Raw genomic sequence first — 24,355 nt, forward strand, 5'->3', positions numbered from 1 at the left:
ACAATCTGTCTCGCTGACTGAGCGGCTGATTTGGTAAGCTATACACACTATTTGAATGCTTGATATATCTGGGCAGTCATCACATAGGGTGGGCATTTACATTTGCCCGCCTAGTTGTGATGTCATTGTCGGCGGTTCCTGTAGCCGCCTAATAGGCCAATCGAAGGGTGGCTGCATACACATGCAGATGAAACTATATTTGCTTGCTACAGCGTCATCGACTCAGATATGTCTGAACGACTTAATTCACAGACATGTCTTCTGTACACTATGCAATATATAGTTTGTCGGACAATATATTGCATTTTGTGTACTCTGCTTCATTTGACTCAGAGCATTTTAGATTTAACCGTGTGGGTGTTATAACGTTAATCATGCTGCTTATTGTGTGTTGACCTCCCTTAATAAGATGGTTGGTAATCTGTATATATTGTTATGCCTGATATGCCCTATTTAATCACCAGCAGTGTCTGTAAATACTCATTGTCACTACTAGATTTCAAGCTCTTCTATCTTTTGTGTTTTTATCATTATTACTGCTATTTTAAGCTCTCTGCAAGGCTATCTCTAAAATGTGTACTCTGTCTCTCAGCAAGGATTGCTAAGTGCATGTATACCTTGTAAATTATATCACTGTTACTTTTAAATACAACACAAAATAATTGAGGTAAACACAATGAAATTTTTCAATTCTTAGGAGATATAACGGGTAATCTGGAAAGTGCATTCTGTAGTTATGTAGGCCGTTGTAATAGACATGCTACTGCAATCTCTAAAAGGTTTATTGAAAAAATATATTTGCAGGTACACAAATAGTAAGTACCACCTGGATGTATGTACTGGGGGCCACAAAACAAATTTCAGAGAATATCAGCTGTTTTCAATCGTAAAAGAAGCCTAAAATGCTGAATTAACCAAACACAGCTTGTCGCCAATACCGGACGCCTTCTCCCAGATGCCCTCGGTCATTGTAGGCTATTATCTACATTCTGTAAGATCCCTAAATGCTTTAAGAAAAATTGTTATAACCAGCCACTAATAATTGCTGTCTTGTTAAAGTAACTAACTTTGAGATCACGGAGACAATATATAAGTGATAGCTTTCTTAAAAACATAACTGTTTCGAATGTTTAAGGCTAAATTATTTTTCAAAGGGGTTTCTGTGCTTTTGCAGGTTTAAAGATTCTTTTTTCTCTTTCTGGAAGCCATTGTGAGCTCATTTCTTTACTAGCTGGGATACCTGTGCCATAAAGGTACAGTCAGTATATTCAACTCTGCACAGGAATTGGCACTCAGGGCTTGTTGCAGCTTGCATCTGCTGTTCATATGGGTGCCTTTGTAATTTGCAGGTCATACAAATGCTTTTTAAAAATCACGCCACTTTTTTAGTGCTTCTGACCTTTGGTGCTTTTGTTTACTGCCAATGTGAACATTAACTGATATATTTTTGTAGCGCTTTTATTTCTTCCTCTGCTAAAGACTAATGTCTGAATAAGGGGATGCAGTCAGGAAGCCGGGAGTTGAAATGCCGACCGCCGGCCTCCTGACTGTGAAATCCCGGGATGGGACTAATGATAGGCGTCTAAATACTGACACCTATCATTAGCCCCATGGCGAAATCCTAACGGGGGGGTTAGGTTTAGGCTAGGGGAGGGGGGGGTTAGGGTCAGGCACCCCCGGGGGGGGGTTAGGTTTAGGCACTCCTAAGGGAGGGTTAGGCTAGGGGAGGGGGGTTAGGGTCAGGCACCCCTAAGGGAGGGTTAGGCTAGGGGAGGGGGGGTTAGATTTAGGCACCCCTAAGGGAGGGTTAGGGGGGGGAAGGGGAGGGTTAGGGGTGTTACTTACCATAGTCGGGATCTTCAGCTTTCGGGCTTAGGTCCGGCACAACTGGCCTAAGTGGGTACATGCAGCAATTTAGGTGGCTAAGTTATTAATCTTACACAGCAAATCTCATGGCACCAGAATGCCAGCAACCCTGGTCAACATCTAATCCATTTTGATTGAAAGTCTTTTGCTATCTACCAATGTGTTCATGGAAAGACGTTATGAATAGTAGCCAAACTATGGCCCTCATTCAGCAGTGCATGCTAGTACACTACTGAACGGAGATTCCGCACGGTTGGGAATCTGCGCAGGCGCCTAACCCGTACTGCGCATGTGCAGTACGGGTCCTTGGTGAACGCACACAGAGCAACAGCAGACTGTCTGCTGCCATTTGGGGACGGGGCATCGATGGCCTTTGTTTACAGAAACCTACGGAGATTTCCTGGCCACTTTCATCTGCGGCGTCCGGCTTGCTTGACCCCATGGGTTACTTAGCTGGCCGGTGTTCCGCAGATTATCCGATGCTGCGTTGGACAGCGTAGCTCGTATAAGTAATGCAGCAGAAGGCGTGATGCATTACCATATCTGCAAGGAGGGAATCGCAAAGCTGCTTGCTTGCAGCTTTGCAATTCTGTTCAGTACTGAATCAGGCCCTATATTAAGATCCAGTCACTTGGTTCTCAACAAACAGAGATGTGTGTTGGTATTAATTAGTGATTCTGAGTCAGTGATTATCCAGTTGTGCTCTTAATCTTAACAATTGTTAGTCCCTTATAAATATGTATTGGGTGATTATGCTCCCATAGAGTATAGCTGTTGAAATTAATCTTGGAATGGGCAGCAGATTAATATCTCAAAATCTATGTCGTGCTGTAGACCCCCTGGTGTTTATAATGCTTGGCACGTACCGTTCTAGTCCACCAATGCCATTTCTTCAACTAACATACACTGTTGATTTCAGTCCAAATGTTATCCTTCTGTTTTAAAACTAAATTGTTCATATAGTATTATTTGTAGTTAACATGGTGGCACTACACTGTTAAAATGTTTGGGGGTTTATTTTGTATGGCTCCTCGTTTACATTGTGACAAACAGATAATGCGAAACCAAATTAACAAGAGCTGAAGATATGCTGCAGTCCTTTGTGTTTGGCTGGGCTAACACCCTGGAGCAGAGAGCCTTTTGTTCTAAATGCAATAACTTCTGCAAAACCAGGGGATTGAATTGATTAGTGGAAGCACGTGGGTGGATGGTAAGGGAAGAGAATTCAGCTGAATAAACTACTTGAACACTGACCTGCATGTACACATCACCTTTTTCCCATTTGCCCTAAGGAAAAGGAGTTGCTTGAACTTAGTAATAATGCATCTTTGGCATGTCTTAACAGAACAGACTTCTCAGTGAGCAAGTATTGCTGAGAGAACTCCTCACAAAGTGATTCATCACATGCCCAGATTTCACACACATTGTCTTCACTTTTTTTTTTACACAATATCAAATTAAAGTGAAATTTGCTTTCTGTTCGGAAAAGTTTGAAGTCACAATTTCTAATAAAATATCCAAAAACAAGTGTGATAGTTAGGATTCATTCATATTGTTTCATGATCAACTTGATCTAATTTACCTCAACTAAAAAGTGCACTTATTCTGAAGTCTCATAATCTGTATAAGTAAAGGTCCCCATACACTGTGCGATTTGCACCACGTGACGGGGGATCCGACGGCCGACATATCGGGAGGTAACCACACACAGTGCGATCGGGTGGCCGTGCCCGATATGCCAGCATCCCCCCTCACCCACTCATATAGTGCTGCATGGAATCGTACATCGCATCCCCAGAGCAAATGAACCTGCAGTAAGATCTGGAGGCGCGATGTACGACCCCACGGGAGCGCGCTCTGTCCAATATCATTCCCATGCACGGTACGCTCTAGCAACGATATCGTACCAATCCGTCGGATCGCCTGCTAGATCGCACCGTGTATGGGCACCTTAAGGGGCCTATGTATCAAAGCTGGGAGAGAGATAAAATTATAACAAATACATCGCCAACCAATCATTTAACTATCATTTTTAAAACATAGCCCGCAAAACGTAAATTGGAAGCTGATTAGTTAGTACTTTATCTCACAATTTTATCTCTCACAACTTTAATACATAGTCCTCTAAATCTGTGTATTGTAACAGACACAGGCAGTGACTTGTGTGCAATGCATATATTCAACTGAAATGTAAGAATAAATTAGTCCATTGCATCATAATTAATTATGAAGACCGTACTTTAATTAAACAGTTGACCAGTTTATCATGTTTAAAGTGCCAACTTTAAATACATTCACAATTCAGTCACACAGCATTGAATAGATTTAGATTTGCATTAACAGTGTTTTATAAAGAGCATTTTCCAAATATAATACGATTTGTGTCTTTAGTAATATACTAAATGTAAGTGCCTTCTGTAAGAAGGTATAGTTAATATTTAACTCCTTTTAATCGTAGAAGTGATCAACAAATACTTGTATATCTTGCAAATCACTTTGTAACAAAGAAATTAAGTGTCTATGCTATATGCAAATAGCAGCCATACATACAAGTAATGAGACCTACCAGGAAGAAAATCCTTGTGAGCTTCGTTTCCCTCAAATACTTTCGGGGGAAGCCAGAACAACCATTCCACATACACAATTATACATTTAGAAACTAATAAAGACAGTGGAAGCTGCTACCTCATTGTAAATGAACAAGCTTAGACTGAGAGATACTAATGAATGCCAGCAGTGCCAGAGTGATCTAATGTACATTACTTAAAATTTTTTTTTAAAGTTTTATACGATAACTGGAAAGTAATGTCATTTCAGATTAAGGTGATAAAGCCCTCCGTAGGGCACCTATGAAACATCAACTGTGCCTAAGTTCTGACATATTTTTAGATAACCGTATATTGTATCTCTGTTTAATGCTAGAAAACATTTCCCCTCTGACAATGTGGCCTTCAATTTCAATAACCCATTGAGCTAATTTAAAGGAACACACATCACTAAACACAGGGCTCCATTACCGTCATATAAACTTCTCTTCATAATGAAGGAAATGGGTATAGGCTTGTTAACATTCAAAGTGTTACCGAACGGAAATGCCATGTGATGGTGAATCAATTTAGAAGTAAACAGGATTTGGGTTGTTAGCATTTGTAATCATGTGTATGCTGTGGCAATACAAATATGTATACAGTTTTTATATAGCAGTGCAAGCATTATATTGTAGACTCATTTTCAAATATTTTAGCTTTCAGAGACTGTAGGTTATGCTGAATAAAGTTTTCTGAACCCAGTGTTTCAGAGAAGCGAGAGTCTTTCCTCACTGGGCGGTTTCTCTTCTTGATAGAGTTTTGAATAGTCTCAGATGTAAAGTAGTAAACAATGGGGTCAAAACAGCAGTTTGATACAGCAATGCATAACGTAATAGGGTACATAGTCCTGACTGCTGCCTTCACTGAACAGTTGCTGAAAGACTGAGTCCTCATGAGGGAGTAAAGCACCAAGTTGATGTTATAGGGTATGAAACAGAAACAAAAGATCACCAGGTGGACAAATATCATCTTTAACACCTTAGTTTTGTTCAGTTTACTCCTGCTTAATGTCACTGGTTTCTTCAAAGTCTTTAAAACCATTGTAGAACAGAAAACGTTAAGGATCAGAGGGATGAAGAAACCCACTATTTCAATAAAAATCACAATCTTTGATAAATAGGTTTTCCAGGTATCCTCAGAGAAGTTCTCAAAGCAGGCATATGTAGAGCTGTTGTTGTTTGTGTTGGTTGCTTGGAAAAAGCTGGCAGGGACACTGCCCGTGATCACAGTGAACCACACAGCCAGACATACAATTTTGGCTTTTTTTTTCGTCCTGATGGTCTTTGATCGGAAAGGATGTACTATTGCCAGAAAGCGATCCACGCTGATACACGTTAGAAACAAGATGCTCCCATACATGTTCGTATAGAACAGCGTCACCGATATCTTGCACAATATATCTCCGAAAGGCCAGTTCCTGGTGGCAAAGTAGAAAATCCGAAAAGGCAGTGTAAACACAAAGAGAAGGTCTGAAATTGCCAGATTTATCATGTATGTCGTCGTTTCGTTCCTCACCTTTAAGGTGCAACTGAAAATGTACAAGGCAACGCAATTTGCGATCAGGCCTAGAACAAACACCATGCTAAATATACACCCATACAAGGTGTACTTAAAGTTGTCATCAACGTGACAGTCCGTAATGTTTTTGCTTACCATCAGAATTGGTGGTCCCGACATCCTGGGGAAACTGCCCTGATGTTTTGTCTTGTACTTTTGTAATCAGAAATCCTTGGCAGGATACATATGCAGCTGGCTACGAGCTTCCACACGGTCATCCAGAGGTGTGATGTGGACCTTGGATCTGCCGCAGACAAGCTCTGGGCATCACTTGAAAGACTGTGCTGTTTCCTCCGTTCCACAAAATGCTTTACAATACGCTTACAGATGTAATGTCATTTGCATGTCTTGGATTCCAGTTTATTGCTTACTGTTCCAGTGCAATTACACCTCTGCAGCCTTGTAGCTTTTATCCCTGGCAGCTAAAAGTGAGGCAAGTGTAACAGACCGAGTACTTCAATAGGTATGCAAGAGGGTTCGCTGGCAGAAAGTTGTACATTTTCAGCCTCCTGGCTGGTGGTGGTAATGAAAATGCAAATATTCTTGGAAAACTCACTGATTTGCTGCTGTCTGGCAAAATTTCCTGTAGGTTTGATGAGGCAAAGTTTTGGGAGGACACAAAATCCGAAGTGTGCTCTGATGTGTAGTGCCTGTAATAGTAGCAGCGTCTGCTCCTGGGAGCTCTCACACAGAGAACCTGAATAACACAGGAAGAGGCCGGCCCCAAACAAAGACTAGTGACTGCCCAGTTTCTGTGCTTGCTGTGCCTTCATTCTGATAAGGTCTCCTGGGAATATACCTGAGAGGGGAGCAAATAACCAGCTGAGTGATCAGTCATTATAGTGTTCAAGCTGATTTGTTTAACAAATGTGCTGTCTTTTACATTATGTAACTTCTAATTCTGTCTTTTGTAAAAAATTAAACTGCATATTTCTGTATGTTTTACTGTAGTTTCATCTATTTTTCATTTTTTGATGGATAATGCAGTTGTAACATTATTCATTTAAAACTAACAATGAAAAGCTAATGCACATAAACTCTGGTCTGCTTGAAATCATCGGTGCTGGAAGTGTAAGGTAATGTATACAAAATATATACGTGTGTATGTATAACTGTGTGGATTTCAGACTAGAGGTATTTTAAGTGTTGAATATTTTGTAGCCAGGGGAAGGTTTCACCTTGACGAGATAAGATCCCTACTGACCTCCCTGCCCTTCCTGAGCTGCCCTGCCACTTATCACCAGGTCAGAAAGCAGCTGGGATAAAGAGAAGGGTAAACATGTGGTGAGCCATTATTTCAAATTCCAGCCTCATCATTTTACAGACTGTGTAAATAAATGTTGTGGTGTGCTTGTATTTCAGACAAAGAGGGCTGCTATCACGTGTGTCGCTTGGTGTATGTACACAGTGAATGATCTGAAGTTGTGCACTTTCATGCCGATCAGTTATCTGGTAATTTTTCCTTACATTTTATGTTCCCTTACTTAGCGCCAATAAACGTGTGTACACACTGGGCGATAAAGTGGACGACTGAACGATAACGTTATCGTTCAGTCGTCCACTTTATCGTCCATTTTTAACCCCAAAAAGATGAACGATGACGACGACGTGCGTTCCCGCGGGTCGTTCGTCATTATCGTTCATCGGGCTGACATGCAGGCCAACCTGACGATCTCGTCAGGTTGCTGCATGTCAGGGAATGGGAGAGAGAGCCCGGCACTGAACAATATCGTTAATGATATCGTTCAGCGGCTGTGCTCAGTGTCATGAACGACATTGAGCACAGCCTGCCGGGGACAACACTACACGATATCGCTCAGGGAGCATATCATGTAGTGTGTACCCACCATTAGTCTGACAACTACTCTCATACAACATATATAACAGCTAGTAGTTTTCATGAGTTTTTGCAAATGCAAGAACCACCCCTTATGGTGCATACACACGATCAGATTTTTCCTTCAGATATGAACGATAACGATTTAAAAATCGTTCAGTCGTTCATATCTGAAGGAAAATCGTTCATATCTGACATGCCTGAACGATGGACGATCAACGATGCGCGTTCCCGATGGTCAGATAACGATTTCTGACATCTGATGTGTTTGCAGTCAGACTTGGACGATTCCATTCATTTTAATGCAGTCAAAAATCGTTCAAATCGTTCAAATCGTTCAAAACTTTGGTAAAATCGTTCAAATCGTTCAGTCGTTCATCTGACAAATCTGACAAGTCTGACAAATCTGACCGTGTGTATGCTCCATTAGAATCGCCTGATCAATCTGCCTATCTCTACTTATTAAGGCTGGGCAGCATGATAGTTTTTTTTTTTTTTTTAAATGATCTCTGTAAGTCGTTTTACAAAAAAAAAACTTTTCTGCGAGTTGGTTATCAGCAGGTGATTGTGCAAGGTAACTCCGGAAACCTGTATAGTCACCAGGGAGACAGTGATGAAGTCGTTTTCAGGGAATTCCCAATGCTGCGCATTCCCACTATCTACCAGCAACCTAGAGATAACATCACCTGTATTACTGTCATAAACAAGAAATTACTATAGCATGCTGTGCTCAGATTTTTTTTTTTTCTCTTGTATTAGTTCAATTTAAAAATAGATATAATTTTTAAATGTTAATGTGCAGTTTTATTTTCTCTTTAGTAAATAATTTGTTAGCAGGCTTTTACTTTATTTCAAAAAGTTATAGTATAACAACATTCTGGCTTTAGAAAGGATTCCTCTGTAATCTTTCCAACATTTATTCTACCAACAAATTCTTCTTGACTAAAGCCGGCTACACATCAGGGTACCATTGCTGATCCGACGGGCAATGGTACCCTGCATTGGCAAGTGCGTACACACTTACAAGGGGCGATGGCACAATGTAGGATGCCATGCAGCATGGCATTCTACACAATATCTTCTGATTGAACTGCAGCACGGGCAACACATACGCACTTAATATGCCTGATTTCTCGTTCTGATTTTGCCGAAAACTACAAATCAGGCCAATATCGATTGTGTGTACCCAGCATTAGAGTTGCCACACATGGGCATTTTCTGTTGATTTAATTGGATTGTTCAATTTGGTCGCACAACTAGGATGCTAAATCGGGCAAGATTCAGGCACTGGTGGTAGGAAGAGGACCAGTTAGCAATTATGAGGCTAAGGGGAGAATTAATTTGCTTTTTGGGCACCCGTTAGTAATGGGCGCCTGACAGAGCTTTTCCATCGTTGCTCCGATTGGGCTCGAAACCCATGGGCAGCCAGATTTATGCTCGCACCGCCCTGAGGTGACTAGCAGAAATATTTGAAAAATTGCCCATGTTGGGCACGGTACACAGTACTTTAGACGGGTTTAGCCACTTTATGTTCATAAACTCGGTGCATTTGGGCACAACAAGCATGGTAACCGAGGCGCTCGCTCCTGATCAGAGCAACACGCCCAAAAAACAATTGTGTGCTCGGTCACATCGCTCCACTGGTAATATGGTTTTTACCCTCTGAGTATTGCCTGAGAAGTGCACGCACATATGGTATGAATGGCTTTTTATGGGCACATTCCTACCATTGCATTCTAAACTGTTAACGCAGCTCTTAAAATGTACTGGTATGGTCTATTTATTTGGTATTAAGCTTGACTGAAGTGTGCCTTGGTTTTCATGTATCAATGTTCCAAGTGCATGTGTGTGAACAAGCTATTTAAAGGCGGGTATCCACTAGGCGATTTTGACAGGCGATTGCACGATAACGATGTCGTTATCATGCAATCGCCCGTAAATGGGGCATGTAAATGACAAAAACGACCAGAGATGCACATGCCCGCTGTTAGTTTTTGCCATCTGTCATCGCCTGTACATGCTGGTCAACCTGATGATCCCGTCAGGGATGATGGATGTGCCTGGACTGAACGAGTGAATGTTCAGTCTAGGCACATCACTAGACATACAAACGACAACACGAATACATTGTCGTAATCGTGCTCTCGTTTGTATGTCTATAAGTGGATACGCACCTTTAGAGGTATTTTGGTTTGCTAGATTGGTTGAAAAGAACTATGCTCTAGTGCATCCGCTGACACGTAATCTTTTGTGCCTTTGGCACTCTAGATAATGTGGAACTAAACCTCTCAGCATGCCCTGCCACGTATTTGCTGTGGCAAAGCTTGCTGAAAGGGGTGTTTCCACAGCAGCTTGGCGTGCCACAGGTTGCCTACCCCTGTATAATATTGAATGAATAGCTTTTAAAATATTGTCCTCTGATTATTCAATGACCTGAAAGTTTTTGGAAAGTCCATATTTAGTATTTTCAAAATGTCTTTATTCTTGTATACGTTGTATATGTGGCCAGCTTTAGAGCCTGTACAAAGTGTTCACACTTTAGAGCTGATTCTGAGTTCGGAGCATAGCAAAAAAAGCAAATAACTTTGCGCTTGGACAGATCACATTCAAAACAAGTGCTGCAAATACATTTCTATTTTGTTCATGCAAGGTAAATACTGTCTGCTGTTGCATGTAGCCCACAAATGCTGGACAGCTTTTACTTTTACACTGCAATTTAGTTTAGAGTTTGGACACACTCCTCTCACATCTAATTCTCTCGACACATTTTATATCTGCTTCACCTGCAATGCTATGTGGTTTTGTCAAGGTACAAAGGGCCTGATTCAGATTTGGGAATAGAGTAAGATATAGCAAGTTACTGTGCACCTGGACAAACCATGTAGCAATACAATGGGTGCAAATACATAGATTTGTTTTGCATGCAGGGTAAATAGTGGCTGCTTTTGCATGTAGCCCACAAAAGCTGGACAGTTTTATTTTTACACTGCAATTTAGATTTCATTTTGGACAGACCCGGTGTGTACACACCTACAGATATATCTGTTCAATCTGTCTGATGGGAAGGAAAATCTGGTCAGTTTTCCAGTGTTTGGTAACAAATTTCTATTTGCTCCCATACATTACCAGATTTTCCATCCCACCAGACGGATTGGACAGATATATCTATAGGTGTGTATGCAGCTTTAATCTCTCTGCACATTTTATATCTGCCCAAAATGACTTTGCTCTTTTTTGCTTTGCTCCTAAGAATCAGCCACTTAATGATAACCAATGACGACTTATTATATTTTGATTGAAGAAGTGTCATTGTGTACTAAGAATTTATAATTAGGATAAATTATACCTGCAGATATCCACGCTTACACACTTAAACCACTAAGGCATAGCTAAATACCATGTGTATTTTCCATAACACTCGTGCAGCCTACATTTATTATATGTCTCTGACACGTAGACATGTCTATGAGTTGCAGATTGTACTTAGGGACTGCAGGCCCCTCGTTAAAATCTGCTACTCTGTGACTGGAGGTGGCTTCCCATTGGAAGTGCTACCTGCCATTCACGCACTGGACAGGCAGCTCCAGGGGGACAGCCTGTCCTGGCTGTAGTTAGCAGAGAGCGTCTTCCAGTGGAAGCCGCTGCTCTGCCTTTCGGGCAGCCCTACATGGCTCCTAGTGGCTACAGTCAATGCAGTCCCTAGGACCTGGTGTTATGCGCATGCCTATCCCAGTGCCTGCCAGATCCATTGCGTAGGCGGAGTGACCCGGCAGGCCAGACCAGCAGCAGCTGCAGCCTCCCACAGGTAAGAGGGTAGGAGTCGCTGCTGTCTACATTTAGAAACAATGTGCATCAATAAATTTGTGATGCTTCCAAAATGCTCAATGTTCTGTATTTATCAAATTTCATCTATGCATTACAGCTATTCATAAGAGGAATAAGGCCAGTGTATCCATTTGTGTGAATTCAACCATTGCCATTTCTATATATGTATTTTGAATTCTCTGTCAATAAACGCTCACTTTTAAAGTACATTATTATTTTCCATATACAATTGTGATTTTCTTTCCTGAGAACGTAACCAATACAGTATTTGAGTTTTCTGTACAATTATACCCAAGGTGTGAAGGTTATATTAAAGGGAATGTTATACCCTGGTTTTGAATTGGAAATATTTGCACGGGAGATAAACACATGCATACTGTGCTAAGTAAGGATGGCTCTGGCACCCGCAAAGCCTTGGCCTATGTGGTATGCTGTAGGTTTAACAGTTGAAGATCTGTTCTTTCAGTAAAAAAAAAATCTATTTTTAGAATCTGTACACTTATTTTAATAGGATCTTAATCTGTAGGTCAAATATTTTGTTTGGTTTTCTCAGAAACCGATATTAACATGCACACTAGTTAGGAGTCCTTGCATCAGGTCAGTCTCTGCTGTGTCCAATATAATAATCCCACTTTTGAGGCCTTAAGTTTCCAAACAATTGAAACCTAAAACACATCACTAATGAAGTCTACAATGCATGCATGGGTTTCTGATATATATATAGGATGTGCAGGCTCGGTTTTACTCGGTTCTTATCGCCACTTTACCGCAAATTCGGATTTATTATATTGGCTATCCAAAACACATGATAGGCGATAGCCAATAAAATGCCGTTTAGAGATCGGAGTAAATCCGAGTAAAACCGAACCCGCTCACCCCTATTTAATAATATAATAAATATATAAATGTATATATTTTTTTTATTTTATTTTTTTTATTCAGTTTAATTGGTAAAATTGCTGCAAGTTGATTAAATATATCTATACACTCAACCTGTACAGAGAAGCACATTCTGAGATTACAGCACGGCATCAGCATGATGTGCTTACGAAGCGTGTTAAACTATGGCAGATTAATAAGGATGCTGAGAAGATTTCACAATCCAATCACAGACTTTGCTACATAAATGAGCGTTATGCTCTGCGATCACTAGAAAGAGCAGTAATCGCAGTCTTGCGCCTGGTCATGGGGGCTGCATGAAGCCTATCCCTAGATGTAATGTATTTCTTGTATATTACATTTTAGTTACACGTAAATAACAATAATATAACATAAGCTAAGCTTATGTTATATCCTAAACCTTGTTTTATTGGTCTTGGGCTATTTTCTACCAATTATTATGTTTGAATTGAGACCTTACAATAAACAGCTTTTTATAAGACGGAGGCTATGCGATATCATATGCATACGCTTCATTATGCATTAAGCAAATATGTGGACAAACAAGCATTGGATGCCCCTTAGGGAGCTATAAGGAGAAAATCTCCACCTTGTCTGACATTCTTGCCTTCCTATAATTTATAATGTTATGATAGTTTGTGCCCTCCTTCCAGAAACACAAAAATGTAAATACTCTTGAGTATTTACAGTGATCTGTAATCTGTTTCCAGGTCTGAATGCGACACTGTTTTCAATCTTAGGTGTTCTAATACCCCTTTTACACCACAGCTACAAACCCGGGTTATTGCCTGGTAAAAAGGGCCAGGGTTGGATTCCTGGGTTGAGTGACCTGGCAATCCAACCCGTGTAGCTTGCAGGGTTTAACATGGGAATGACCCGTATAACCCTACTGTTTTAACGGGTAACCCGGGTCCCATTTACAGCATGGGGCTATCCAGATTTCTGGCCCATTTAGAAACCATGTTCCAAATCCCGGGTCAGACTTGGGACTTTGGTGTAAAAGGGGTGTAAGTGAACTAAGTCATTAGCAATTAAAAAGTGATCCCCGTTAACTGGTCTACACCAACAATGGGGGATATTCATGGGACAACAAGATATAAAAGGCCTTTGACTTTTAGGCAGAAGATTTACTTGGGCATTTGATAAGTGATTTAGATTAGGTCTGTGAAGTGGCTTCAAATTCATTGCCGGTCACAACCAAAGTTGCCTTAATTGTGCAAGCTGCTAGTAATTGAAAGATATTTCATGTACCAGAAAAAAAAATCTGGCCTGCGCATCATCCTTTTTTTAATATTTTTGTTTTTACTGAGTTTACAAATGTTAAAGTGTAAATGTGGGTACAGTGTAGAAAAAAAGGAGCAGAATGGAAGGCAAACCAAGAAGAAATGGCCTTAAAATCCACATACATTCTGCCAAATGGATTCAGCAGTGACCACTTTGAGCAGGCAATCGGTCCATTCATACATTCCTTATGCCCACTCCCATTGGCATATCATTAAAGAGCATGTCCACCCTGATAGATGGGGATGGTGTATATATGCAAATCAGAAGCCAGGGTAAGGAGAGGAAGAAAAACAGTGATGGACAATCATGGTTGGCATCAGATGTTTTAACTTCAGTGACTGGTTCACGTTACAGGTCTCTGCCACTTGCTGTTTCTCAACTGGATGCACTACTTGTAGCTGCATATTCACGGAAATGAAAGTCGACAGTGATGGCTTTGTCAGCTTCCATCAGCTACGGTTATTCCTCTACCTTTGTTCCCCACGCATCTTGGATTGGAGTCTTATTTTGGCAGAGTCATCTTTACTCTCTGTTTCATGTCATTAGCTGTTGTGTACTGTATGTGTGCTCTGAAATTCTATTGTGGTTTAATCCTTGGTACGGCAGACACTTTGTGGCAAATTATGTAGAAATAAAACTTGATAATATTGTATGTAAATTGTTTGTCATGATCTCTAATGTACAGCGCTGTGTAATATGTCAGTACTTTAGAAATAAGAGTAATAATCCCTGCAGATTTTGCCATCTTGGACTGCAGGTCCAGGCGCTCACATGTGTAGAGACAGGTGCTCCTGTGCAAAACTAGGTGCATCTCTTCACTAAATGACAATCCTATTACAAGTTTGCTATTTCAGAATTGCACTTACTTTCAATAATGGGTTGGGTACGATATCCCAGCGGTGACCATCCCGACGGTCACAATAGCAGCAGCAGAATCCCTATGGTCAAAATCCTGATGAATTTTAGTGAGTACAGTATTCTTACCCTAGCCCACCCCTCCCGCAGCCTAACCATAACAGTCCCCTATCACAGCCTAACCCTCCCCCTAGTGCCTAACCCTAATACCATCTGGACACGTCTGTATTTTGACCGGCGGGATTCTGCTATCAGTATGGTCACCGCCAGAATCCAGATTACATCTCTAAATAACATACATATATATATATATATATATATATATATACACATTTAACTTTTGCTGTCTTAAATAACACAATATTCCACAGATGTGCGTAGTGTGTCATCAACATTTCTCTTTTTATTTTGTGCTCATTTGAGATTGAGAAACACAATAAAACAAAAACACCTCAGCAAATGATAATGCAGAAAGAGTTGGGATGGGGAAACAGAAACTAAAGTAATACACAAGTTTGTGTCAATACCAGTGATTGGCCACCGTGGTTTTATGTTGTGCACAGACTGGATTTGTCTGGTTGGGAGGTGTCTGTACATAGAAGCTCTCTATGGACCCACAATACTTGCAAAACGGTTTTGTGTTATGCACTGTTTTATTTAATTTCAAATTTCCTATATATGTTTTTACTTTAATGTCATCACCATTATTTGTAAACAGTAATAACTGTTTTCATTGCTGTACAAAAGGCTGGATGATATGTGAAAATCCATATCCCCATACTTTCCTTATAGAGTTTAGTACCACATATGATCCATGTGGAGATTCCTAAAATCGCATTGTAACCAGCAAAAAAGATAAGGAATTGTTTGCAAACATCAGGTTGTTTATAGTCAATGGCTTGTATAATGCACTTCTTCTCACCTGAGCTAAAGTGTAGGAAATTGCTATAAACACTTATTAACATAACAGATACAGAAAACTAAATGGTGAAATGCTCATAGAATGATGATACACTTCTGTATAGAGATGTGCATGACTATTGTGGTTATTGCATAATGGCAGCCTACCAGGTGCACAGGAAGCTATTATCAGAGTGATTACACAATGCATTGTAGATGGGATTGGGGAAACTACATTTTGAGTGAATACTTGTTACACAAGTGAAAAACAGGGTTGCCTAGGAATGTGGAATTCCTTTACTAACCTGAGCATGGCAGAGAAAAACCATTTGTTAGGATACACATCTGCAATTTTGTAAGTGTCATGTTACATTTAACCCTACCGTGCTGATTATGCTGGGATAACTTCTTAAACAGCAGGTAAAAAAAGTAATGCAGATAACTTGAGATATTTTCTATACATATGTATGTGCGTATGTATAGGTGTGTGTACATTCATACATATTATATATATATTTATATGTATATCTATGTGTATCTAATCTATGTATACAATCTCTCTCTATCTCTCTATCTCTCTCTATATATATATATATATATATATATATATATATAATATTCTCTATCTCGCAGTCACCAAGTACAGAGACTCTGGGACTTGCACCAACACACTTCTGAAAATCCATTTTGTTTCATTGCAAGGCAAAACATTTTCAAGAGTAGGTTTCAAACTACATTTGTTATTAGCACTTATAAACCAACTTGTATTTTTGATTTAGTTATCCTTTCACTTCTGTCATGACATAGGATCTTTAACATATGCATAACATTTCTTTATAAATGATGTGGTGTTCATTTTTTTTGGCCCAGTGACCGATTAATAGGTGTCAGTTATATTAGAGGCCTGTGGGTTGTCTTGATTACTTATTGGGAGTATGTCTATGTGTGGCTGACCCATGGTGACACTCTCTAGCCATGTGAAATACAAAGTGCACCCTCTTTTTAACCCTGGGCTTATAAATATCAGGATTTATCTATCAATCTAGTAATTTTAGTAAAAAAAAAAACTAATATACCCAGTGACTCAGTTGCCTCAGGAAGGTAAAAAATGCCTCATATGATGTAAGAGACTGATCAACTTTAGCAGCAATAACGTGAAGTAATAGTTTCTTGTATAAGTCGATCAGTCTCTTACATCATATGAGGCATTTTTTACCTTCCTCCTTATAGCACTGCTTAAGCTCAGTGATGTTTGCAAACATTTGTTTATTTAAAAATGTAATGTTCTAGATTTAGCCAATTAAAACTACCGGTAATACATTTGTTTTTCATCCATTCAGTTGCTGATTTGCTTGTGTGCTTTGAATAATTAGCAATTTACATGATTCCGTTTCAGCAAAGTTTCAGTTGTCCGACAGATGTCCTCATGTTTTTCATTAATATAATACGTGCGTGGTCTTTCCTGAAAACATTTTGTAGTGAAACTCCTATAAATAACCTGCACTTTGATTTCGATTCGTCAAGTTAAAGCTGAGCAATAACATTTATTGATATCATCAATGCAAGAGATAGGTGTGGCACCATGCGCGCAGCTGGTAAGGGGTGGGGGGGAGAGGTGCTTTGCGCCCGCGTTCACTTGAATAGGATAGGCTACATAACAGTCTGTAGACAGGGCACACAGTGACATTGGTGTGAGTGGTGGGTGAATAGGATAGGATACATAGCAGTCTGTGCACAGGGCACACAGTGACATTGGTGTGAGTGGTAGGTGAATAGGATAGGCTACATAGCAGTCTGTGCACTGGGCACACAGTGACATTGGTGTGAGTGGAAGGTGAATAGGATAGGCTACATAACTGTCTGTAGACAGGGCACACAGTGACATTGGTGTGAGTGGTGGGTGAATAGGATACATAGCAGTCTGTGCACAGGGCACACAGTGACATTGGTGTGAGTGGTGGGTGAATAGGATAAGATACATAGCAGTCTGTGCACTGGGCACACAGTGACATTGGGGTGAGTGGTAGGTGAATAGGATAGGCTACATAGCAGTCTGTAGACAGGGCACACAGTGACATTGGTGTGAGTGGTGGGTGAATAGGATAGGATACATAGCAGTCTGTGCACAGGGCACACAGTGACATTGGTGTGAGTGGTGGGTGAATAGGATATGGTACATAGCAGTCTGTAGACAGGGCACACAGTGACATTGGTGTGAGTGGTGGGTGAATAGGATAGGCTACATAGCAGTCTGTAGACAGGGCACACAGTGACATTGTTGTGAGTGGTAGGTGAATAGGATAGGATACATAGCAGTCTGTGCACAGGGCACACAGTGACATTGGTGTGAGTGGTGGGTGAATAGGATAGGATACATAGCAGTCTGTGCACAGGGCACACAGTGACATTGGTGTGAGTGGTGGGTGAATAGGATAAGATACATAGCAGTCTGTGCACTGGGCACACAGTGACATTGGTGTGAGTGGTAGGTGAATAGGATAGGCTACATAGCAGTCTGTAGACAGGGCACACAGTGACATTGGTGTGAGTGGTGGGTGAATAGGATAGGATACATAGCAGTCTGTGCACAGGGCACACAGTGACATTGGGGTGAGTGGTGGATGAATAGGATAGGATACATAGCAGTCTGTGCACAGGGCACACAGCTACATTGGTGTGAGTGGTGGATGAATAGGATAGGCTACATAGCAGTGTGTAGACAGGGCACACAGGGTCTCATTCAGTCCCGCTTGCGAGCGCTGTACGCTTTCAAGCAGGTCGGTTTTGCCCACGTGCTCATGCGCGAGACCCAGCGAGCGACGGGAAAGCCTTCGCTCCAGGTCTCGCACCAAAGGGGGCGTGCTGTCGATGATGAGTGACAGCACGCCACCTTTGGTGGGCGTGCCGGGGGCGTGGCTGCCCAGACGGAGGCGTTCCCATGGGAACGCCTACCGTCTGGGTCCGGCCTCACTGACATCACTAGTGATGTCAGTGGGAGTGATTTTAGCTCTGATAGAGCCAAAATCACTCCAGGGCTTGCGGCAGCGAGACCCTACCGCAAGGGTCTCGTCGCAAGCATAACCCACAGCTATGCGAGCGTCCAAGAGGCCGCACTATTAAAAAAAAACGCCCTGATTCAGAGCGGGCGCTCGTTAAGAGCGTCCGGCTCTGAATCAGGCCCACAGTGACATTGGTGTGAGTGGTGGGTGAAGGCGCAGCTGCCACCAGTCTGTATAGCGCTGCTGGTCACATGGGTCACTCCCGCGACAGGGACCCTGTGCAAAGCAATACAGCTAGAACACCTCACATAAAATGTTGTCAGAAGCGATTTCATCATGGGTGAACCTGCAGGCTACAGCTACTTCGTAAATAAAACTCTAATTACCGGGTGCACAATAGTATAAAAATAGTGGGGAGCAGTCCAGTGGATATGAATACAGGTTTTGCTCACCTATATGAAAGTGGTATCCCAGATGAAGCTCGTGGTCAGTTGTGAAGCAAATTTGTAAAAATAGAATTTCTTTGATTATAAATGTATTTGTGACTATAATAGCTACAGTGTCCTGAAGTCATATGTGACTCCTATATGTTTGATATACAGCCTAACAAAAACCACTAACATTTTGAACAAAGTTACTCCTCCAGTCAGCGTCGGAGAATAACTTTTTTTATATTCCACAAAATTATTAATGTGTTGAGTTGATTAAACAATGATTCAGTTGCCTGCAGCAGTCGTATTACTTTTCAGAAAGTATTTATCACCTAAATCCCTCTCTCATACTGTATTCCATGGTAGAATATCTGCTCAGGTTTACATGAAACACTTGAACATTGCTTCTTTCTGACATGCAAGATAGTCATATTTAAAGGACAATATTGGGGGTGGAGGTCTTTTTATTGTTTTATAGGTTAAAAAAGCTAACAACACTTGAGCAAACTGGATTTAAAGTGTGGCCCTTAACAAAGACCTATTTCAAGGTTTTTTGTTCCTTGCTTTAACAAGAATGGTGTTTGTGCTTTCTATTTAACCCCATAATGATTAACAAAAATGATAATTGTGCAGTTTACTTAATTCTTGATTGCAGTGTTGAGATGGCCTTGTGTAGGGTATTTCCAGAGCAGTTTAGCACGTTTCACATGTTGCTAGCATATAAGCAGTAGTGGTCAGGATTATAAGTGTGTGACGATAAATGCTTATTAATACATGACCCAGCCATGGACAAAGGGTTAGCAAAGTGGGATCAATGTCTATGTAGGGGTGAATGTGCAATCTAGGAAGGAAATCTCCCATGCTGTTATATTTGTTCCGTAACATTTGCTATAGTTTTCTACTCTAATATTGCACAGTCCCTCCAAATATCACATCAGATGGGTGGTAGAATAACATGACTCTCAGTAGGAAATCTGTGGTGACTAAACAATTGGGTTTGCGTACATCTCTGAATTAGGCCCATAGTCTGTATGTTCATGTTCTCATGAGTGCTGGTTCTCAGGTGATCAAGTAGATCTCATATTTGTTCTGTTAAATGTAGCAAAAATATGATCTTGTACCATCCTGCAGAGAACTGTCCTCGACCATGCTACGTGCTATATACACTACACTCCTTCACCATTCAAATATTACACACACTGACTCACTAGCACAGTACAATAACAGAATGTCTGACTACTGAGAGTCCGTTTTGTCTGCATTACAGAAACGCTGCTATTTTCCTTATTCTTAAGTTGCTTTCGTGCACCAGGTCGCTGCTCAGTGACGTAGGCGCGGTACGCCTGCTGGTTGCCAAGCACCCTGATACTGTCTCCTACTCCGGGACGCGACTGGAGAAATGTGTACATTTCTAATGTATAGCTACTAGGTAGAATAATAAACATCTAGGCTAATAGCTAATAATCCGAACAATTTGTAAGATTTGAGTAGCCACTGCCATGGTAAATGTAATATATGGTAAGCCATGGGAGATGACCACAACAAATGAACTGACTGGTCCCACACTATCAATAAAATCTACTCCCTAAACTGTATTTAGGGAGTAGATTTTTTTGATACAGTTAATGCATCTTGTAGACCATAAAATTGCACATTAACCAGTTTTGTCTCTTTTTGGTAATAATCTTGATGTAAGTAGTAGTGGCTTTTGACCCTGGAGAGTATATTTAAGTACTTTTAGTTTGTTTAACTATTAGAAGTAAATACTTGTTGAGTCTGTTTGACAGTAAAAGTTTAAATATTTGTTTTAAGCAGTGCTTGAGCAAAACCCTGTTTTTGGATTTTACTTATTCTAGCAGTAATCTTTTTGGCATCATAGTTATGTAGTTAACTTGGTAGAAATAAGTCTATCAATATTAGAGCTCCTCTCACAACTCCCATCATAATGCCTCTTACTTTCTCTTGCCTGGAAATGTTCCAGAATTTGATTTTGGAGTAGACTTCCAAGATCCTCACAACGAGGGGGCCTAGGTATGTTTAATTTCAGGAGGCAATACATAACCCCTGCACATGGCATTCAGTTGCACCTACCAATATTTAAGTCTGTCTACCTATTAAAACTAACAGTACTTTACACAGAATTCATATCTGTACCTGCCTCAGTGGAGCTTATTATCTACAGGTACTTGAGAGAGTGCGCTTGTCATGTAAAAATAATAGATATATATCTATCTATCTCTGTATATGTGTGTGTATGTGTATATATATATATATATATATATATATATATATATTATAATAAAAAAAAAAAAAAACTAATCCACGGCACTCACCATTCCTAGATTTGGAGTGCAACATGGTATGTGACCACATTGTTTAAATAGAAATCACAGGGGTTCTGCACTCACCATAATAACTAATAATAGTAATACACATAATAAACAGTGGGGTTTTGGTTCATGAATTGATCAATGCATTTAAGCTTGCAGCCCCCGTCACGGGACCCCCACTTTATTGCAAGTCCCTACTCTATTGCTCAGAATTATAACCTGGAACTAGCCATCACATTAGTGTTAAACGGAATCGGTATGATATCCCGGCTGCCGCATGGCCATGAGTTCGAATCCCGGCAGCGGCAGCCCGACAGCGCTGGAAATCCCGATTGTGGTAAGGTAAGTATCATCTAATCTAACCTAACCCTCCTTAGGGGTGCCTAACCCTAACCTCCCCCCCCCCCCTGTGCCTAACCCTAATTCACCCCTCTAAATGCCTAACCCCCCCCTTCCCCGCTGCCTAAACCTAAGTCCCCCGGGGGGGTGTCTAACCCTAACCCTCCCTCCCCCTAGCCTAACCCTCCCGAGGGGGTGCCTAACACTGTCCCCCCCGGGTTCCCTAACCCTCCCCCCCCGCGGCTTTCCGCTCGCTGTGCCTGGCGTCGGGGAAATGACAGGCGTCTAGATATAGACGCCGGTCATTTATCCCACAGCTGGTTAAAGCAGTCGGGAAGCCGGCTGCCGGGATTCCAGCAGCCGGCTTCCCGATTGTATACCTGTTAAACGTACTAAGTGTATTATTATTATTGTTAGTTATTATGGTGAGTGCAGAGCCCCTGTGATTTGTGTATGTGTGTGTGTATGTATGTATATGTGTATATATATATATATATATATATATATTATCTAACAATAATAATAATAATAATACACTTAATAAGTTTAACACTAATGCGATGGCTAGTTCCATGTTATAATTCTGAGCAATTGAGTAGGGACTTGCAGTAAAGTGGAGTCCCGTGACGATGGGCTGCAAGCTCAAATGCATTGATCAATTCATGAACCAAAACCCCACTGTTTGTTATGTGTATTATTATTACAGGTTGAGTCTCCCATATCCAAAATGCTTGGGACCAGGGGTATTTTGGATATCGGAATATTTTGTTGTCTGGAATATTTGCATACCATAATGAAATATCTTGAGAATGGGCCCAAATCTAAACACAGAATGCATTTATGTGTTATATACACCTTATACACACAGCCTGCAGATCATTTTATACAATATTTTCAATAATTTTGTGTAGGAAAAAAATCTGTGTACATACATGAAATTCATTTATGTATCAAATACACCTTATATACAGAGCCTGAAGGTTATTTTATACTGTATTTTAATAATTTTGTGCTTTTAATAAAGTTTGTGTACATTGAACCATCAGAAAGCAAAGGTTTCACTTTCTCAGTCATGCTAAAAATATTCAGTTTTTCGGAATATTTGGATATGGGAGACTCAACCTGTATTATTATTATTATTATTGATAGTTATTATCACACACACACATCTATACACATATATATGTGTATATATATATATATTTTTTTTTTATATTGTATTGGTTACAATTATTGGCACTACAATGTTGCCCGTTGGAATAGCCAGCAAGTAACGTCTGATGCTGTCTTTCAGGTGTGACAGGGTACTGTATGACATCCTTCCTCATACACTTGGTTCTTAAAAAAAACAAAACTCACAGCCATAAACCGTATGGGGTGAGGTCCACTGATCGGGGTGGCAAAGTGTTGCATTACTTGTAGTGCTCTTAAAGTGATCTGAAGTAACTGTTGTTCAAATTTCACTTCTTTACAAGTTTCGGCACTAAAATCTGAATGGCTTGGTTGGAGGCACCTTAGTTTCCAATAAATAGAGATCCAGGCATAACTACTTTAATCCATTCTCCCAGTGTAGGAGGGTTAAAGTGTGTATACACTAGCACAGGCCTGGCCAACCTGTGGCTCTCCAGCTGTTATGAAACTACAAGTCCCAACATGCCCTGCAAAAGTTTTGCTATCAGGGAATGCTAAAACTGTGGCAGCGCATGCTGGGACTTGTAGTTTCACAACAGCTGGAGAGTCACAGGTTGGCCAGGCCTGCACTAGCAGATAGTGGAATGACCGTACGATTACAACATTGTAATCGTACAGTCATTCCTCTTCCCCTGCAGTGCCTACACTCAACGATATGTCGTTCAGTTAGGCACCCTCCCTCATCCCTAAACATGGTCAATCCGTCGTTATCAGTAGATTGACCGGCATGTTCAAGCAATGAAACTATCAGCGGGAGCGCGCTGCGCTGGTCGTTTCCAACATTATTATGCCTCATTTGAGCATGATAAATGAGCGATTGAATGATAACGATATCATTATCGTTCAATCGCTCATTTTAATCGGCAATTGGATACCTTTACACTCAAAGTAACTTAATTGTAGTTGTGAATTTTGAAAGTCTTCCAAAGTTGTGTTTATAAGGATTCAAGGCTAGGTTCTAAACTGGGTGATCTGGAAAAAAGGTTTTTGTTTCTATTGCCTAACCTACCCCTGTGGGTGCCTAACCCCCCTTCCCCTAGCCTAACCCTCAAGGGAATGCCTAACCCGAAGTCCCCCTGGGGTGCCGTAAACCTAAAACCTTCCCCCCCCCTCGCGGCCAAGAGGACTTGCGCCCCGGACTTACCTTGTTCGGGCCCGCGTCGTCCTGTTTTCCGGCGTCGGGATAATGTTAGGCATCAGTATCTCGACTCCTTTCCTGAATCCCTAGCCGGCATTCTGCCGTCAGGATTGTGTCACGTAGCTATATACGTCTATAATCATGCTGCAGTCTAAAGAGTAAAATGGACTGATGCAGGGTTCAGTACACCATATATCAACACGATATATCAACTTGTATAGCATCTGCCATTAATTATTTTGTATTAAAGTAAATAAATAGATGACAGATGATGGTTGTTCAGTGGGGAGCGGTATGGTCAAATACCGATGCCAG

General features: G+C 40.9%; 2 protein-coding genes across 3 annotated transcripts in view; one reads left to right on the top strand and one right to left on the bottom strand.

Moving 5' to 3' along the window:
• RB1 (RB transcriptional corepressor 1) overlaps nt 1-24,355 on the top strand; it is a 262,129-nt gene that overhangs the window by 158,093 nt on the left and 79,681 nt on the right. The gene's annotated exons all lie outside the window — the stretch shown is intronic.
• Nucleotides 4,087-6,707, bottom strand: LPAR6 (lysophosphatidic acid receptor 6). Of its 2 annotated transcripts, XM_088445037.1 has the most exons (2): nt 6,108-6,707; nt 4,087-5,982 (listed from the first exon to the last, which is right to left on the bottom strand). In XM_088445037.1, exon 2 carries the CDS (start codon nt 5,943-5,945, stop codon nt 5,079-5,081), a length of 867 nt encoding a protein of 288 aa, XP_088301163.1. In that variant the 5' UTR covers nt 5,946-5,982; nt 6,108-6,707; the 3' UTR covers nt 4,087-5,078. The 2 variants fall into 2 exon arrangements, with proteins under 2 accessions (XP_088301163.1, XP_088301094.1); XM_088444968.1 differs by having other exon boundaries at nt 4,087-6,707.

Source organism: Taudactylus pleione, unplaced genomic scaffold (assembly GCF_031769625.1).
Source record: "Taudactylus pleione unplaced genomic scaffold, aTauple2 ptg000005l, whole genome shotgun sequence".
In the NCBI taxonomy this organism is placed as follows: domain Eukaryota; kingdom Metazoa; phylum Chordata; class Amphibia; order Anura; family Myobatrachidae; genus Taudactylus; species Taudactylus pleione.

Coding starts and splice junctions, on each gene's coding strand:
- LPAR6 (XM_088444968.1), bottom strand. CDS start 6,131: ATGTCGGGACCACCAATTCTGATGGTAAGCAAAAACATTACGGACTGT.